General features: G+C 42.1%; 1 protein-coding gene across 1 annotated transcript in view; it reads left to right on the top strand.

The window, feature by feature from the left end:
- The window catches only part of ssh1a (slingshot protein phosphatase 1a), a 42,134-nt gene extending 30,214 nt beyond the window's left edge, over window positions 1–11,920 (top strand). The window contains exons 4-15 of the mRNA XM_080739423.1: window positions 1,115–1,179; window positions 2,760–2,881; window positions 4,155–4,223; window positions 4,413–4,478; window positions 6,194–6,385; window positions 6,523–6,616; window positions 7,098–7,226; window positions 7,432–7,478; window positions 7,605–7,751; window positions 8,108–8,308; window positions 8,516–9,194; window positions 9,350–11,920. Coding sequence (XP_080595549.1) covers window positions 1,115–1,179; window positions 2,760–2,881; window positions 4,155–4,223; window positions 4,413–4,478; window positions 6,194–6,385; window positions 6,523–6,616; window positions 7,098–7,226; window positions 7,432–7,478; window positions 7,605–7,751; window positions 8,108–8,308; window positions 8,516–9,194; window positions 9,350–10,408 — 2,870 coding nt within the window. The 3' untranslated portion in view covers window positions 10,409–11,920. The remainder of the gene's footprint in view (window positions 1–1,114; window positions 1,180–2,759; window positions 2,882–4,154; window positions 4,224–4,412; window positions 4,479–6,193; window positions 6,386–6,522; window positions 6,617–7,097; window positions 7,227–7,431; window positions 7,479–7,604; window positions 7,752–8,107; window positions 8,309–8,515; window positions 9,195–9,349) is intronic.
- The last annotated feature ends 8,904 nt before the right edge of the window (window positions 11,921–20,824 follow it).

The raw sequence follows: 20,824 nt of genomic DNA, 5'->3' as shown, positions 1-20,824 counted from the left end.
AATTGTGACAGCCCTACTTGGCTCCCTCTCTGAGTCTCTAGTTGTTACCGTATTCCACAGCCCTTGTTCTCACCCCACTTTTTGGGTTAATTTACCTTCACAGAAGACACCAAGAACTGCCAACAGAACACAGGAGGAAGTGTTTTGTTATGGTATCATGGTTAACCATGTAATTTGAGGAGGATCCGTTCATTAGCGCAAAGAAGGAAAATGTATTGTCAGTTCATTGTGAAACATTATATTGATGACGCACTTCAGCTGATTAAGTCAAGGAAGCCTTATATGATTAGGCTGTATTGATGGAGCCAATGTGAGAGCCTCAAGTATGCACGTTGACATCCAGTAGCAAACACGCAGACATTTTTCACTCAATGTCACTGTTCATACATATTTGACAATATATGGATATTGAATATTGGCTACGGTAATCTACTGATCGACAGGCAACAGGTTTTAATCACACACTACAAGATAACATGTGCCCACAGTCCATGTACAGACTAGTGCAGATCTTGAATATTTTGACTTTAACACCAGGGAGCACTCTTGTCTCACTATTTTAACTAAGCCAGATTTGGAGGGACAGCGAGTGCATTCTCCGGCAGTGCATTGTTCCCGACGTCTGATTAGTCCGACTGTACCTAACCCTGACCTTAACCCGAACCTCAGTCAAAACTATGCCTAAACCTAACCTCAACTCTAACCTCAGTATGCCTAAACCTAACCACCGTCGGACTAATGTGAGACGGCGTGCCTCTGTCACAGTAAACTTTCCACTGCCGGTCCGTGCGGTGATACTGCCGCTCTGTGCGGCGGTACCTGCGGCAGTTACCGGCGAAGCCGCGCGACTGCCGGTCCCCGTGCGGCGGTGCCCTGCCGGAGAATGTACTCGCTCCTTCTGCAGATTAGAGCAGAGCATTAAATGTCTTGCCATTCAGCAGTTAATCTCACATATAATATGCCAGTAATATAGGCTGGATCTCATTTGGTTTGAAGTTGAGATTAATTGGCAATATGACTACATCGTTTTATAATCACATTAAACAATGTTGTAAGATGATATTGAATCGCCACACAGCTGTTGTCATGGATCTGTTTGTTTGTCTCTCAACAGGCGACTTACCTCAGCACCTGCAAGTGATGATAAACATTCTTCGTTCTGAAGACAGAATCAAACTGGTGAGAGATGACACACACACACACATACACACGTACGCACACACACAGAATCAAGGTCAGTGAGTAACAACCTGGCACCCTGGCATAGCACACTTTCTGAATGCATTTTATTGTGTACTTAAGACTCTCATTTGCTCGCTATAATTATTAGCTCATGAAGACATGTTTGAACACACAGAGTAGCATTACCAAATGTTTCCATGGATGTGTGTTAAACAGTGTGTGTTAGTTTAGTGTTTGTAAGGGTTATGTTATCTGCCAGGATGCTCACATTTGAGGACTTAATTGCCACACTATAGTACCTTTGCACAATAAGAGGGACATACCATACAGTACTGACCAGCTGTCTGTGAGGGCACTAGAAAGTTACTTTGTTTGAATGAACTCCATGTGTTTAGCTGAGAGAAATAGATGGTTAGTAATTGACGCTATATTGTCACATGTTTTTGCATCTGGCACAAGTCCAACTGATAGGGATGGTATCAATATACCGTATTACAGGGGTCTTCAACAGGGGGTCCGGGACCCCTAGGGGGTCCTCAGAGTTACTACAGGGGGTCCTCCAAATCTTTGTGTGATGGAAAACTTTTTTCTCCTTTTTTATATTAAAGGGATATTACACTTTCAAAGTCATTTTATCGTCTAATCAGGCTTTTATGAACACCCTGAACAGTTTTTAATTTGCTTGATTCAATATTTAGATATTTGATGTAAATGTTACCAGGCCCGACACGCCCAGGCCCTCTCCACATACACACCCATTGTAACTTCAAACTCCATTTTAACCATGATAGATTCATTAAAAACACCCGTTGTTTTTTCTGTTGACTCATACTACCCTCCTAATACGTGAGCAGGCCGTGTTTTTTCGATAACTTTTTTCATTAATTTTTAATAATTATTTGGGAAAATGAAAAATATTTAATACAAAAATGGATTATTAAAAATAAATGAAAAAAGTTATCGAAAAAACACGGCCTGCTCACGTATTAGGAGGGTAGTTTGAGTCACCAGAAAAAATAATGGTTGTTTTTAATGAATTTATCACGGTTAAAATGGAGTTTGAAGTTACAATGGGTGTGTATGTGGAGAGGGCCTGGGCGTGTCGGGCCTGGTAACATTTACATCAAATATCTAAATATTGAATCAAGCAAATTAAAAACTGTTCAGGGTGTTCATAAAAGCCTGATTAGACGATAAAATGACTTTGAAAGTGTAATATCCCTTTAACCACTTGAACCCTAGCGTCCATATTCTGAGAACTTTAGCCAAAAATATCAGATCTACAAGCTCACAACGCCTTGCGCTGCGAGTACGGAGTGAAAGGTCACATTTATTATTTATTGACGGTTCAAGTGGTTAAATATCTGAAAACACAAATTGACATGAATCCAAAATACACTGATGATCGTGCTGTCAAACAATTAAACTAAATATGGAATCTATGAAAAAGTTGTGGGGGTCCCTTTTTCATCTCTCTCTCAACTAAGGGGTCCTTGGTCTGAAAACGTTGAAGACCCCTGCCTAAAATCAGTGTAGTGGTGAACTGGCAGGTAACATGTGGCCTATCTTGCTTCCAGGCAGTGCGGTTGGAGAGTGCGTGGTCAGACCGTGTGCGCTACATGGTGGTGGTTTACACCAGCGGGCGACAGGACACAGAGGAAAACATCCTGCTGGGAATGGACTTCAACAACAAGGACAGGTATGAACATGTGGTTCTACAACCGGTAGGAATTCACCTGACCTGCTTGTCAGACCAGCAAATATATGTTCAAAGGGACTAATATTGAAAGAAAATAATATATAATGTATACTAGTAAGACACCTCAGGGCGACATGCGAGGTCGCGCCAATTCTTGGCCATCTGGCAAGTGATGTATATTGGACCAGTTACCCATATATGGAGACCCCTGCATGATAGTCAACAATGTGATGTCAGATCATGCCCATATATGGACATTACCAAATATGGGCATTCCCAGATATGCGCTTAATATTGATGACATCGGGACAGGGATCTCCATATATGGGCATAAAACGGACAAGGACGTAATTAATTTGCAAGTGTGACTTGTGAAGACATCAGCGATCTCCTTATATGGGCATAAAAGGGACATCAAGCCAGAGCGTGATGTCAGAGCGGCAAACCCATTCTGTTGAGAGTGGTTCCCCTGATATCACAGTGACATCAGAGCATGATGTCGACAATCAGAGCCCAGAGAACCACAGTGTCAGTGTGACAGATACTCAGAAAAGCTGTGACCGTTTTCATAGTAAACTTGACCTAAGGTTGCAATAATGTGATTCTTAATCACTTAGTCTTGGTGCATTTTTGGGCTTTGTGCGCTGTCCACGTAAGTCCTGGAGTTTATCTGGATACGACACCGGTCTCTACACTCTATTGAACTAGACAATATAGTCATTGTATTTTAAAAACATATTTGTGATTTGTAGACAGCAAAGTAATTGTATTTTAAAAACATGTTTGTGATTGAGTGCACCTGTGTCATCTTAGACTTACAGTTCAGACATTTGTCGGGTATTAAGTCTGGACATGATCCAACAGTGTATTTGTTTGAGGTTTTATACCCAGGTGAACTTTGTTCCGTCGTATTGTTATCACCTTGTCAAAAGAAATTCCCTGCAAGGTTCTAGGAAGTTGTTCCATTAATTATAAAAGCATTCCCAGTGGAGCAGTTGCAGAATTACACATGATCACAAGTGCCATATTTGTCACAAGTGTGCATATACCGCTCTGATTTCTAGTTTTTGCTCAACAATTTGTTAATGATGTCCTGGGCTTTCCCAGACAATATGAATATCATAGCTTGTAGCTATTTCTAAACTTTAATTCTGGGCAGGTTTCCACTATAGTCTACTTTCTGAATGTGTCTTCCTCATTGCAATTGAGCAATTTCAGAGAAACACAGATGTTTTGTATTATTCTTTATTTATTTATTATATTTTTTTTCCAGCAAAAGCTGTTCCATAGGCATGGTGCTACCTCTGTGGAGTGATACAAAGATTCATCTGGACGGAGATGGGTAAGTTCCCTCTGTCACCATAACCTCCTACCGTCAGGACACAGTCACGAGACCTAGTGTGAACTGTGAATATACTGAAATATGAAGATACAGATTATATTTTATGTTGGTTTACTACATGACACCGATTGAACTATTGTAGACCTGTTCTTCTCCAGGGAATGATCGTCTGTTTTATTTTCTCTCCAGGGGGTTTACAGTGAACACAGCAGGTCGGACTCATGTCTTCAAACCTGTGTCAGTACAGGCAATGTGGTGAGTAACAATCAACCTATGGAGCCACGCTGGCACCGTACAAATTATACAGGGTAATAAATCAGTCGCACGTGACGATAAATCTTCTGACTGCACATGACAGGCATTTGCACCACAACATTTCCAAAGACCAGTCAGTTGAGGCAGTGCAGACCCTTTCTGCCACCTGCTGGTACAAGTTGGCATAGACTTAAAGCTTTGGTAAAGGTTTAGGTTGTGTGAGTTACCTAGCCATGATGTAACTGAAAATATTGGTTAGATATCTTAAAAAGGAGCTATAGTCAACTTTTTCATTGTAGGGCCGACACTTTGTTTACATCCTAGTCTATAGACTAGAATGTAAACCAGTAAGACTCCCTAATCGGGAGATAAGCGACCGTTGGTCGCTTATCTCCACAAATAGGCCAAAAGTTTGTTTTACCAATTATTACACTCTATGTGAACATTTACATCAACAAATCCCAAGTACTATGCAGAACGACCCATTTCAAGTTTTTAATGTACAACAATATTTAGAAAATAGGTCTACAAGCTGACAGTCCTCGTCCCTTATATTCCCATAGGTTATATGGAGATCTCAGTGTTTGTCAGTCCTTGTTCATTTATGCCCATATATGGACATCTCTATATCTACTGTAACAGTCCTTGTCCCTTTATGCCCATATATGGAGATCTCTTAACTGTAAGTCCTTGTCCCTTTTATGCCCATATATGGATATTCCTGATGTCATCAGTATATGAACATATATGGGCTTTCTGATATGCCCATATATGGAGATCTCTTAACTGTAAGCCCTTGTCCCTTTTATGCCCATATATGGATATCCCTGATGTCATCCGTATATGCCCATATATGGGCTTTCTAATATGCCCATATATGGAGATCTCTGTATCTCCATATATGGGTATAAAAGGATACTTCAGGTCTGACATCAGGTTTGTTTATATTGGGTTGCTAGGTTTGACATCACAAACTCTATGGGCCATCTGACCTAGAAATCTATATTTGGGCATAGATGACTCATCGTGACCTCATCACACGTCGACCGCACGTGTGACGTGCGGTCGACCGCACGTGTGACCGACGGACGGCCGGTGGAGGTTTTCATACTAAACTGCGACCTTACGGTCGCAACAAAGTGTCGGTCTGACAATGGCCAAAATGATTATTTCATCATTATTTTACGCTGTTTGTGGTCATTTTTGAATAGAAACAGATATATATAGCTTATTTTTTATAAAATATTTTCGAAACATTATTTTTATTTTAGCATCCGTTTTTCAAGAAAAAGTTGACAATAGCTCCTTTAAATAGTTGCTCCATAGATATAAATAAATAAATAAATAAATTCTTCCCATTGGATTCTGCCAATAATAAAATTACAAAACCTGACCCCACGTTTCTTTTCCATCTGTCTACAATGATTAGTAAAGCTGCCATTGTTGTCGAAATTAAGTATACGGTACCTATTGGATCTTCTTACTAATTCAAATTGTAATCAAGTTTAAAAAAACATTTCAGAATCTGCTTTGATCTCATGGTGCTAAAATCAATGTTCTTCTAAGCAATCTGAGCCTCTGACCTCTACCAAAGTTTAATTATGCTTAAGAATACACATAACAATTATAAATCTTAAAAAAGAAAATACCACCATGAATGAATTATAAACGCATCGACTCTGACCATTAATCTTTAACATACAATCTCAATGTAGGTCAGCGTTGCAGGTCCTGCATAAGGCGTGCGAGGTGTCACGCAGGTACAACTACTTCCCAGGGGGGATGGCCCTCACCTGGATAGGCTACTATGAGAGCTGTATTGCTTCAGAGCAGAGCTGTATCAATGAGTGGAATGCCATGAAGGATTTGGAGACCACTCGGCCTGACTCGCCAACCATGTTTGTTGGGTCAGTTGACGTAAATTGGCTCTGAAGCAGAGTATATCATTCACACATACAACAAATGTACTGATTTATTAAATGGCCATGTTTGTGTGAATGCTGTTTAATTGTAGGTCTCTAACAAGACTTGTTATCTTTGGTAGGCCTTCAGAACGAGAGAGGACAGAGTGCCTTATCAAAGCCAAACTCAGAAGCCTCATGATGTGCCAGGATCTGGAGAATGTCACCTCCAAACAGGTGAAAAGAAAACATATTCAAGAATATTCTTTTCCCCAATCAAAGTTAGATCAAATGAAACACATTGAATGGTAGTTAGTTGATGAAGATATTAATATAATAATTTTGAGCACAACCCATTTCTTTTTGTGGCCATCTGGCCATTGACTGACACATGGTATTACTTGAGATCACTGCTGACCATTTCCCAAATCATGCCCTATTTGTTTGATTTTCAAGGAAACCATTGGTTTCTATTCATTTCAGTACAGTATGAAACACTGAACCTTTTTGTAAATTAAGTCACGTTTCAATGGAGAAAATGTGAACAAAGGCGATATCTAAAAAATAAATCCATTAACAGGAAAATGGTCTGTTAATGTACATTATATGGCTATGGCTGTGAATAGACAAGGACATGTAGGCAGTATGGTCTTTGTAAGAGTATTACTTTTTGAGCCTCTAAAATAACATAGTGTCTGCGATCTAATGCTTTTCCCAGATCCGTACAGAGCTTGAGAAGCACATGAACTGTAACCTGAACGAGTACAAAGAGTTCATCGACAACGAGATGCTACTGATCCTGGGTCAGATGGACAAGGCCTCACTCATTTTTGACCATCTGTACTTGGTAAGACGCCTCATGTCACCTCGTACATCTGCTGAAGCATTTACACTATGGTTTACTGTGAAAGGTTTTAGACTTGGACTCTTGTCCTGGTGAGCTCAGTGAATGTCCGGTGTCTGACTAATGTTGCTTGTGAACCTTTATTCTTTTTCTAAGTGGGTGAAAATCTGCAGAGTATAAACAGCACTTTCATGTCATTTGTTGGCAGGGATCAGAATGGAATGCCTCCAATTTGGAAGAGCTACAAGAGACAGGGTAATTATTTTGCAATTACAGAGGCGCTAAGATAGAGCAACCTCGTTCAAAACATCTTTCACTGCGTTTTGTTCAACTAGAAATGTTGATGGAAAAGTGTCCAGTAACACTGTCTTTCCTCCCCAGGGTGGGCTATATACTCAATGTCACCAGGGAGATTGACAACTTCTTTCCAGGCACATTCAGTTATCACAACATACGCGTCTATGATGAGGAGGCCACTGACCTGCTGGCTCACTGGAATGACACATACAACTTCATTGTTAAAGCAAAGTGAGTCGTTAACGCCACAGAGGTCAATAAGTCACTGCATGTTATGCATGTTTTAGAGACACGTCGTCATCACTGGAGACAGATATGCCATTCTTTTATGCTGACTGCCAAATCAGTGAAATCTTATTTCCTATGTTTCCTCCTTCGCAAACAACTAGATCATAACAGAGAAGGTATTACCTAATATTATCTACTGGCGAAGGACATAGAAACAGACTATAGTTACACTATAGTTACAATTATGTTACCACAATGTAGCTAGTAGTCTTGACAAGTGCCGCCCACTATTCATTCACATTTTACGGACTATTGCGGTAATCTATAAACCACTTGTTATTTTGATTTATCCTGAATAGGAAGAACCACTCCAAGTGTCTGGTCCACTGCAAGATGGGTGTCAGTCGGTCTGCCTCCACAGTTATTGCCTATGCCATGAAAGAGTTTGGCTGGTCACTAGAGAAGGCCTACAACTTTGTTAAGGAGAAGAGGAGCATCACACGACCAAATGCAAGCTTTATGAGACAGCTAGCAGAGTACGAGGGAATCCTGGATGCTAGGTACAGAACCCTCTAAAGTGTGTGTGTGTGTGTGTGTGTGTGTGTGTGTGTGTGTGTGTGTGTGTGTGTGTGTGTGTGTGTGTGTGTGTGTGTGTGTGTGTGTGTGTGTGTGTGTGTGTGTGTGTGACACAGCCTTGCATTCTTTTTAGTTGGCTTTCTCATTTGAATGTCTTTTGCCCTCATCCTCTCCATTTTGCTGTGTCTCAGTAAACAGCGTCACAACAAGCTGTGGCGTCCGGACCCAGACTGTGAAATGGCGGAGGGGCAACAGGGGATGACACATTGTTGTGTAGGGGAGGAGACAGGCACCCCAGAGCCAGGCATGTCTCCTTGCTGTGAGGAAGCTCTGACCGACAAGGGGGCAGCATGCCTCACCCCGCACAGGACTGTTGCATTGGAGGTAGACCCCGCCTACAACAACTATTACTTCCGCCGGCTTTCTGACTCTGCCCTGGACAGTGAGCCATCGACACCTGTGCGTGGCCCTCCGCTCCTGAACATGGATAAAGTCTTCATCGAGATAGAGGATGTGGAGCGGGATGCCCTGCTAGATGACGAGGCCTTCGAGGGGCGTGAAGGCCTGCCGCCTCCCCACTTTGCTCCATCCGGGGAGGGCACAGCTGCTCAGACCTGCTGCCGTGGTCCAGAACCCCTGGAGGAGCTGCGCCTGAGGCTGGAGTTCAGCACCGTGGAGGAAGAGGACGAGGAGGAGGTGCAGAAAGAGGAGGCTGAGATGGAGGTGTTCATGCAGCCTGATGGAGGAGGCGGGGGTGACGGTGATGACGCAGAAGAATTGGTTGACACAGAGAGTAACGGGATGGACCTGGCAACACTGAATGAGAACTGCAACAATAACAACCACTTGAGCAGGCCGCACAACCTCAATGTAAGTTTTGGGCAGCAGGGGCAGTATGTGGTGCTGGATTATGCAAGTAGTTAAAGATCCACATTGTAGCTTTTTTCAAGTCACGGAAATACCATAGTGGTATTTCAGTTTGTAGGAATTTCACTTCACTGCTCCATTCTTCTCTGTGTGTTTAGGAAACTGCCTCTTCAAACACTCAGCTGGTTGATCCCTGTCTGCTTGCTCGCTGGGACTGTCAGTTGAGGCAGCAAGAAGGGCCTTCGCTTCTGGTCACTGAACTTTGCCTTAACACCGACCCTGCTTCCATTGAGCCCCCTGGTTCTTCATACCCACTCTCTTCCACCCCAGATGTTCTGCATTCCTCTGGGCAGCTGCTGAAACCATGTAGCCCTAGTGCCAACTGTGCCATCTCCCCTTCCATGGACGTAGCTGACACTGACCGAAAGGATCAGCTGGTAGAGGGTGAGAAGGAGACTCTGCCGTCTCCAGGGGCTTCAGAGGATCTCCCTGAGTTGATGAGTTTGGTTCTGGAGGAAGAAAAGCCTGTGTTGACATGCTACCTTGGCCTGCAGCAGGAGATGCTAATGCAGCTTCAGAGGTCTGGGCTTGTACGTCGCCGGGCAGAGAAACTGGAGAGACTATCAGGTTCATCCCAGGAGGGCCTTCCCTCTTCGCGGCATTTTCACTCCTGTTGCAGGCCCAAGTATAGCTCTGTTTACACCGAGGAGGAAGAGGAGTTCTCAGTCTTACCTGGCGACTTCACTAAAGCTTCCACACTGTGCCAGTTACGCCTCGAGCCACTGGTGGTGCCACCTACCAATGAGGCCTTGCTGGGTATTATGGGGTCTGGGTTGCTGACGCCCACCTCCTCACCTCATGGCTCCACTTTGACACGTAGCTCCAGCAGTGACAGCCTGCGTAGCGTGCGGGGGAAACCCGGCTTAGTACGTCAAAGGGCCCAAGAGATCGAGGCACGCATGCGCCTAGCGGGCCTCACTGTACCCTCCAGACTCAAACGCTCTAACTCACTCGCCAAGCTGGGGAGCCTCAACTTCTCCTCTGAGGACCTATGTTCAGCCTGCTCCTCAGACGCAGGCACTATCCTGCTCCTCTCCCTGTCCCCAGATCCAGACCCTGGCCTAGATTGGGACTGCCACACCATCCCTGCCCAGCCTCGGCCAGGCAGGGACCTGCACAGCCCAGAGAGAGCACGGGCCCAGGAGCCGAGAAGCTGACAGGAAGGATGGAGGTACACTCCTCCACCCCCATCCACCATCCCTCCCTCTGGTGAGCTGGAGGGGATCAGACAGATTCTGGAAAGGGGAGAGATGTCTCATGAAATGGATGAAAAATATGTGTGTGCCAATACAATTGGCTTGTTGAATAAAGGAGCCTGCAGAATACGTATGCCAACCTTTGTTATGAAGTGTTTAGTATAGTGCCCATCAACACCCTCCTTTGCCACTTTGTTTCTGATACTGCTGCTTACTGTGAGGAGGGTCATATTGCTGTATCTGTCAAGTATGTAAGCCATCAATTCACCTCTACCTTGGTTTGATCATGGACACTAAAGTGCCTTACCCGAGAGCGCAGAGGCACAGAGCTGTGTGTAAGGCAAGGACTATGATGGGGTAAAATCCTTAACTTTACAGTCTTTTACACTCTTACTATGACCTCGTATTTACCAAATGATGGTGTGGTATTCATTGGTACTATCATTACCTGTCTGGTACAAAGTGGTATATTCATGATAAACTTGAGTCATTCAGTTGAAATGCGGTGGAAAGCAAAGTATTTGTAAATTGGTTTACCACACAATATATCTGACTAGATGGTAGAGTGGTAGATTGTAAAATAAAGGGTTACCTCATGGTACATACATAGAGTTGTTTCTCAACTCAACACTGGTTTAGAATTTCAATTCAGTTCTTATTGAATTCACAAATAAGCTATATAAAGGCAAATATGAATTTTACAGAAATACATTTTAAACCCATAATGCAAAGTTATTCATAATGCATGAATGCAATAGCGTATGAGTCTTTGGGTGAACAGGATAAGAGTGAAGAGAGAAGGTTTTATCTTCTTACAAGAGTGTTTAGGGGTGAGTCAAAGTTGTGTATGTATGGTTTTCCTTTTTGTTTGCACTACCTGTAATGAGTTGATGCTAGTACAAAAGCTATTTTCCAATATAACACTAATACAATGTTATTGACCTCATTATTCCCTACTTCTACTGTGTTATTGGGAAGAGCAGGGTGAGGGGTCACATTGCATGGCTTGAAATCATCTTACAATGCGAGAGCACCTCTGGTGACAGACTTTAGGTCATCAAATCAAATAATGTGAAACCTTTACGTTTTTTTCTCGCCCAGACTTATGCATTCGGAACATTTTATAGTATAGAAAACAAAAAACAGAATATTCCATACTCTACTGAATCTTCTATGTCTTATATTTTTATGTTCACGAGCATTGCCAAGGTTTAAAACTCATATGTGCTCATTGAAATGTGGAAGACCAAAGTTCTATGGCTGTCTCAACAAATTGGATACACCACTGAAGCTGTATAAAACTTGTGAGTCATAATGTCAATCATATACGGTATTTAAACGCTGTAACATCTTGTTTGCACCTTTTGAAAGAAACAGGCGAGACAGTGGAGTATCATAGCTGTCATGTTTTTGCTCATATCGTCAATGAAATTCACAGCTGTTGTCAAGCTGATGTGACAAGTTACTTTACAGTTTTTGTAACCATTTTCTTTTTATATTTAATTATGCAGTAACTTCTTTTTACTGTACATTTGCTGTAGTTTGAATGCATATTGCACTTTTTATGTTTGTTAAAATGTACTGTATGTGTTTATTATGAAAATAAAATGTCTTTCATATTATGATCCCTGTTTATAATTTAACCAAATCCATTTGTTAATCAGCCTGTGCACAGTAGTATACAGTAACACATTTTGTTCATATAAGTCTTTTACTCATTTATACGTACTGTATATTTTTGACAATTGGGTCCATTAATGTTGAGTGCTGTTAAACTGTATGAAGACGAGGAGAACTTGTGCTTTTACTGAACTATAGGGAATGGATCGCATTGTATTTTGAGATTATTATTTTTTTTCTTGTACTACACTACATGTCATATAGTAGTTGCATTGATTTGCATACTGAGCAGTGAGCAATGTCCTGATGACTACTAACTGTATTGTAAGATGTAATTCTCAATATCAAGTAACATTGCAAAACAATTCTTCAGTCATGATGGCCAAGACCTGCTTGATGGTCTACCTCCTCAAATAGCATTACATCATAATACCCCTACCTGTAGCCTATACCATGGCAACAAAGGGTTTTCTAACAGTCAAGTTATATACTTTACAATTTGTCTGCCCATCCTTGTTTGCATTACCTCAATGAAACACTTTAAGTGTTGTGGTGTGTGTGTGTGTGTGTGTGTGTGTGTGTGAGAGGGAGAGAAAGAGACTACGTCAATAGCTATGTTAATGTAAATATATACAGAAACAAAGATAGGATGGTTTTATTAAACCTCGTCTTTACCAAATGATGGTGTGGTTCATTGGTACTATCATAACCTGTCTGGTACAAAGCGGTACATTGATGAATTTGAGTCAGTCAGTTTAAATGTGTTCAGTGATGGACATTCCTAATTGATGCACAAACTGGATCGATCAGAACCCAAACTTGGGTTGCGAGAGATATCTATTTGGTTGTGGAGTTGGTCATGACAATGATGGATCAGTATTATTTCCTGTCATTGCTGAAAATGTTTGTCCAACACTGGGTTAAATGGAACTATTATCATCCTATATGAATAACAGGTAGAGGTCTATTAAACAATTTTAATGTCTCTGAGGTCAAATAAGAGACGTATTCACTATTCAGAGGCTCTTCTGAATCTTTGGCTTGTATTGGACAGTGTGTGTGGGTAGGTTGACTGCCATACTCTTAGAATAGTTTTTCAGATAGCTGATATCTGGAGTAAGCTTTGCTGATGATTTACAACAATGCAATGTTAGTGCCATATCACTCTTAATAAACAAATAGACACTAGTTTCCAGTAGAATAATTTCAGTGAACACTAGCTACCTGCATGTATAGTCAGCACAGTAACCCCTCATCTACACCAACAGGCTGTGGGCTGAGCCCCCCCTCCCCTTCTTCTGCCGATGGTGCTGGTGAATTCTTGGCTGCACATGCCTTTGTTTTATTATCAGAGCAAGTATCCTGTTTTGGGTGTTACTATAGAGACTGAGGTAAAAACAGAAATTTCTCAGCTATTGTTCGTGTCAATTACACTAGCAGTCCTCCTGGCTAGACGAGCCCAGGATGGTTATGATTTATTTTATTTACAACGGAGGAGAGTAACTCAACCTCTAACACAGCCACACTCCTCTAACATTCCTCTACTTGCTGCTTATCTGAAGGTTTTCTGGCATGACTTTCTGTGTACAGGCCATGGCATTGGCATGTGAACCGTGGTGGGTAGGAAGGAAAGCATACAATTCCTCACCTTCACTCTGACGGAGTTATGGAATTATAGTGTCTGGCGCTACTTTGGTCATAGTTGCATGGATGCAGTTTCATTCCCCTCTGTCTGAGGTGGTGGGTAAAAGTGTTCTACGCAAAAAAATTAAAATAAAACTCATACACAAAACACAATCGCTTTTCTTCCCTAATGAATATGAACAAAATATTCAGGTGGAGTTTTCTATGTTTTTTTCACACAGTAGAAAGTAAACCCACTAGTCAGAGCTCTCTCTGATTGTATTAGTCAAATGTGCTGTGACATCACATGGCTGGAATATAAGGCTCCCATTGCTTCTGCAATTGAGGGAGGACTGGACATCACCAAACAACCAACAAAGAGCACTCTGTCGATCCTGGGAGAGCAATCGGGTGGAAGACGTCTTACCGGTGAGTGTCAGCCCTGATAGAACTGGACAGAATAGGACGGGTCGGTACAATATATGTAAGTAGAGTAGTGTTGTATGCCAGGCCTAAATGACTATCTTTCATGTCAATTAGAGTTATCAGGGTCGCCAGAATAAGTTGGTTGTCTACTTTTATGTAAAGATTTGAACAACTTTTCCCCCAAGGTTTCTTGGTTTGGTTGGCTGAAATTCCTGCATGTCTGTGAATGTTGAAACAGCAGAGCACAAGTTGATCAAGTGATCAGCCTTATGCAGACAGGGAGGAGGATGCCATACAATGGTCTAGTTGTAAACAGGGATGGGATCCCCAAAGGGCAAAGGATTGTCACGTCAACATGAAGTTGGGATGCAGTTTGAGGACAGGTGATGAGTTCACATGATTTGTTGGTTACTTTGCATGGGAGTGCTCAGAAACAGTACTGTATTTTTAAGTTTAATGTAGGTAATAACATTGTTGTTGATTCTTAGATTTTGTAAGTTCTACGCACAGTTATGGCAGGGTGCTAGTTAGATAACATGAGCTAATGTCTCTGGTGAATGTTCAGTCCTGTCAGATGATAAGACAGCCATATGTTGTAACACAGAGGCAGTATGAGGCCATCGACAGGAAGCAGACGCCTGCTCCTGATCATTGTTCATTGTACTTCACCATCTACTCTGCTTACCACTGCAGTTCAGTGGGACAGTGTAAGCTCAGGCGCTTGACAAAACAGCCATAATCTCATGTGATATTATGTCACTCTACATTATGTCCATTGATGCTTGAAGGTATCTCCAACTTTGCTCACATTCAGGAAACGGTCCAATGGTAGGTTAATAAGGCAATATCATCATGGTCTACTATTTCTCAGTTAAGTGGCCCATGGACCACTAGTGGTATAATACAGGCGGCATGATTACAGGGGGTCCATTGGAAAATGTTTTAAAATTATAAAAATGTTTATCTATTGTACCTTGTGTATGTAATGTTTAAATAATATAATCTGTGACATATTTTAGCTTGTAGGCTACTTCAGGTGTAGCCTCGGGAACCCAGGCTTTTATTTTGGCGATCGGAAAAAATAAAATACTTCAGGTGCTTCATTCAGATAATTAATGTAAATGTTTAAAATTATTTTTAAGAAAAAAATATAGGACTATTATACTATATACTATATAGTCCTTGAGGATTCAAAAGTGCAACAAAGGTTGAGAGAAACTGGTATACAAATGGTAGTCCTACTACTACTACCGTTACTTCTACTACTACTAATGATTATTACTACTACTACTACTACTACTACTACTACTACTACTACTACTACTACTACTGCTACTATTATTTTATGATTATTATCATTATAGAATGATCAGATTGAATGGCAGTTGAAGCAACATTTTCTAGGGAAAAAGAAAAACTTTAAGGCCACTACTTCATAAATCATACTGTATTCCAATTACTATATATTCCAATTACTATTAAGTAACTAATAAGTAAAATAGCAGCAAAATAGTTTCTTTTTAAAATCTGCATGGGTAAAATGTTTCAGAAAGAGCTGCATAAAACCTCATTAACAAATATACTTTATGTCTTTGGATTGGATATTTGATCACAACATTTCTCTGTTTTCTAAGAATGAGAGAGAGAAAGAGAGAGCCCTTGATGATTTTTTAATTTGATTTTGGTCAAAGAAATACAAGTAATCATAATACTTAAACCCCGAATAAACACATAAAAGTGGAATGAAACGCTTGTTTCCAATGTGGTCTTGACTTGCAGTGAGCTTGTAGGAAAACTTGTGACACTAATTTCTAACTTAAAGCTGACCTACAGTATGAGGGTGAACATCGCTAGAGCATGAGCAATGAACAGAGTTTATAGTGATTCCAGTCATAGGGTATCTAGCTCTGCCAGTCTGCCTATTTCTATGAAAATGGTTCCTGTGTGACAATTCATTCTTTTCGAGTGGCCACAATGGTCTTCTCTCTCTTCTTTCAAGTCATGCAAAATTTCTACTCTGTCAAAAGTATGCACTGTATAGTTTAACGTAACAGGCTCAGACATTTAACTTGGGTGTCTGGTAACTAATTTCCCTGCCCATATTTCAATTTCCTAACTTCATTTCCACTTCATATTCCAATTTGCCACTCTGCTTACAGCAAATGGTTCACAGTCAGACCTGTAGAATGCTGTTAGGGGTAGAAAACATGGGAGTATGGAGACCAGTATTACAGTCGACAGACATAAAAAAATAAAAATAAAACTCCTGGGCTGGCATGCCACAGACATGGCATCATTTGGAAGGACCGGTCTTTTATTGTGAGGTTAACAGCATGTCTCTCTCCGCAGACCAGTATGGGACAGAACCAAGTCAAAGTGGAAGGGGGAAAGCAGGCCGTCGGTGAAGGATCCGAGGAGAAAGGGCCTTGCCTTGACACGGGGGATGCGAGTAATGATACAGGTGGTGTCACAGAGGGCGGAGGCCTTTGTAATACTGGGGAAGACGCAGGAAAACCAGACGCTCAGGGCTTGGATGGGAGCCCAGATGGGGAGCCAACAACACCTTCCTCTATGAAGCAACTCACAGGCTTGCAAAGACGGGTGAGTCCTTTCACAGACGGGGAGGTGAGAGAGGGAGGGGCTGCAGGAAAGGGAGGAGAACACGAAGAAGGAGAAGAAGGCGGCAGAAGTGCTCGGCAAGCTCCACAGGAGTCGGACAATAGCCAGAATCCGAAGAGTAGCTCAAAGATCCAGGAGAGGGACAGGACATACACACAACTCCATCAGGTCAACAGAGAGAAGAGAGCTAAGCAGCAAACTCACCCTTTATCAAGGACCAACATGGAGTACAAAGCTGAGGAAACAGACCCACACTTCCAGAACCAACATGGAAATCTCTCACCAGGAGATTCTGATGAGAAGCATAGCCCTTCCATTGGGGGGACTGTGGCCTTTACCTCGGTGGATGGGAGACTAGGAAGAGACTTGGCAATGTCTGTTCAACAAAACAAGAGGGAAACTGTGATGGTTGAAGTTCAGGGTGAAGATAGTAAGCGCTGTGATGAAACAGTGGGCCATTTGAGTGAGATGAAGGAACTGCCTGTAGCTGAACTCCAACCTCCTTTGAAAAACATTCAGGATAAAGAGTCTTTATCAGCAATAAGTGGTACTTTATACTGCAGTCCTCCAAGAGAGAGGGTAAAAAATAACATGGCAGGGGAAAGGCGTTCACACGTTAACATTCATACCAAATTTGAAGAGAGCAATAGTTTTAATGAGATGAATCCACTGCTGTCGGATATTAAAAAACAAAGTGAGCTTGTGAGCCAGTCATCACACATGGCAAGAGCATCACAGAATGACAAGAACACTACCAGCATAGATGCTTGTGATATTTTCTCAGAGCCTACAACATCGGAGAAACAGCATCCATCAGCGGATGAATTTGAAACTCACAACGCTGAAGAAGACACATCTTTGGATGAAAAGGAAAATGATGAAAGCCAAAACAGCCCACAATGGTCAACCTCAACACCAGCTATGTCCATTGAACCCAGTTCCATTTTAGAGAAGCTACTGAAACGAAATAAAAATGAGGCAACCCCAGATCTCTCAAAGACAAAAGTGGTTGACACAGAACACAAGATTGCCATTAGTGTCCCCGAGGACATGAGTGCTACGCGAAGCCTACATTCCCAAAGTGTCTGGTCAGAAAATGCAGCAAAGATCACCATTATGGAGGTTAATCAGTCTGACCTAAATATACCTCTGCAATTTTGTGACACTGAGGGGATTATTCTCAACTCTATTGATACAACAGAGTCCCCACATGACATGAACCTTGTCCAAAATGCCATCTACAGCCCAAAGCAGACCATGAAGCAGATTGGAAATGTTGACAGCGTGGCATCTGCTGAAACTGGGACCCATTGTGAGATATTGCAAACAAAATCCCATTCAAATGCTGATTGCCAGCATTTTGAGCAGGAAGTAAACACAACCTATGCCTCATTCCAGGACGAGAAGATCTTACAGAATGTCGCAACCTTTAAAAACATTTCCCCAGAGAACATACAGTCAACTGTTCCTGATGAAAGCGGGCCCTGTGAAGTGAGCAGCATGATTACAGATGAATACTCTCCTGCATCATCCATTGCACCTGACAACATCAGAGATGCTCAACCTTCTGCCAAAGAAAATGATGACCACAACACAGATTCACTCAGTTTACATAACAATGAGAAACAACGGATGGTCACTATTACTGAAATACCCCCATCTCCATCATGTAATGACAAATTAAACATCTCAGAGACCCTGAATGCTCAGTCTGTGGAGAGGATAAACAAGATAAAGGACACCATTCAAGACAATGACAGTCCTTCACTGGTGGCAGATGCTAGTTTGTCTCAGCATGTGACAGAGAATAAAATGGCAGTGAAGCCTGATCAACAGCCTGACAAGGAGAAAGGTGAAAGTGCCAAACTGAGAGACAAATCTACACACCATCCCAAATCTAGACCTCTCTCAGATCTCATAAAGGAGAACGTTCTACTTCTTGAAAAGCTGCAGCAACAGGATAGGCCAAAGCCAGTGGAGGTCAAACACGATGGGTCTTCAGAGCACTCTGTGAAGATTGCAGAGATGATGGCAACTTTTGACGTGCCTCATAAATCCCCAGAAAAGGGACTTGAGAGAAAGCCATCTGTGAGAAAAGGTAAGGGAATTAAAAGATAGTCTGCTTCACTACAGTGTCAAGTAAGAACAGAAGGTGCATGGTGAACTGTAAATAACTGTCCAGAAGATTATTTGTTTAACGGCAGGACCTGAGGATTTCGGTTAAGTTAAGAGATTTGCCACAAATTATCCACAAGTACCACATTAATCTACAAAACAAGAAAGCTTTTTCTTTTTTTGCATGATGCAATACAGCTGTTTCCATTAGACGCCTGACATTTTAATATTTGAAATAGTGCCATCTTGTGGTGTTGTAAATTAAATCAGTGGTACATTTTGTTCTGAATTGAAATGTATTATTATTTATTAATAAGTGTGAACTATTATTATGGCTTTATTGAAGCACATAAACACACATTGTCTTATGTATAATTGGAGCCTACATAGATTCCAAATGGAAAGAATTGCCTTCATAATTATCATATACTGGGATGTACATGTACAACCACCACGACAGAATCAATCACGGTACACACACACGCACGCATGCACACACACACGCACGCACGCGCACACACACACACACACACACACACACACACACACACACACACACACACACACACACACACACACTGACACAAAGCGGCTGGGCTCATCTGGGCTCACCTCATCATGGTACCAAAAGATGCAACAGTCCGACGGGTAGACAGAGCGGCTGGCAGGGCAGGCAGGCAGTCCTAGAGCAGTCATGTTTCCCAAACTTTTTAGCCTGTGAGTGAGACCTAATAGAAATTACGCATTCGCCCGGGACCCAACAGTGAAAATGGCAGATCTACAAGCGCACAACTTCGAGAGCTTGTAGATCCTATTTTCTGCTTCTTAATTATTATTACTAGCCCTTACCCGTTCAAAGATATGAGCTCCAAAATGATGTGCAGTGTGTGGGTTATGGGGTGTGCACTGTGCATACAGTATATGAGGGATTGAAAGTAACTTTAACTGGTGCTTGCATGATAATATGTAGGAGCATCAATGTCAGAAATACCCGTTTCGTTTAATGGCCCCCCCCCCCCCCAGCCCGCCCGCGCACACACCCGCCTGCCTGCCTGCACACACATACACACACACACACACACACACACACACACGCACACGCACACGCACACACACAAACACTCACACACATTCCTCAGATAATAGAAGAGACAGCATTCTTGAGTTAAGAAAGGTCTTGTAAATCCTAACAGTTTGATATATAGCATGAACAACATGCTATATATCAGTGGTTCCAACTTTGTCATGTCAAGGACCCCAAGTGATGCGATTTCAGATCAATTGCTCCAGGCCTGTTCAGTTTAATGGCTACAGAGATACTGTGTACCAATCTGCATGATTTTTGGACAACATCTGTAACAGGGCCAGACACCCCACAGGGCCAGACACCCCCCCCTGCTGGTTAAACATGGTGCCTCATGCTAGAAGCAGAATGGATAGTAGATACACCATAAAAATGCTAATATACAGCATATGATTTGTGAAAGTGACAAACGGGCTTCACAGTTATGTCAGGTGTGTTCATATGCTAATGGTGATGCGATTTCAGATCAATTGCTCCAGCCACTGAGGAGAAACGCTGTTTCAGACACTCACTCAGACACTCACTCAGACATTTGGTGAATTATATGTTAGATATATTCATGGAATTTCTTAGATAGATGTGTTTGCTTGTTTGTTTTGCCAAAGTATCAAATTTGGCTATATAAATAAATAAATACAAATTTAATAGGTTTCTCATCTTTTTGTCGTAAAATAAAATGGGATTTTTACTCGAGTCGTGACCCATTAAAAAAATTGTCCGTGACCCACAAATGGGTCCCGACCCAGTGTTTGGGAAACAGTGCCCTAGAGGCATGTGGTTTGTTGCTCGTTGATTGGTGGCCGTGGCTGCCGCTCACCGCAGAGGCGGGATTAACGGGAGGGCGTTGCAAACTGCACCGAACGGCCGCGCACTGACAGACAGTGAGGGAA

This window comes from Nannobrachium achirus, assembly GCF_963921795.1.
Source record: "Nannobrachium achirus genome assembly, chromosome: 12".
Classification (NCBI taxonomy): Eukaryota; Metazoa; Chordata; class Actinopteri; order Myctophiformes; family Myctophidae; genus Nannobrachium; species Nannobrachium achirus.
The sequence above is the reverse complement of the archived record's forward strand: the minus strand, read 5'-3'. Positions and strand labels throughout refer to the sequence as shown.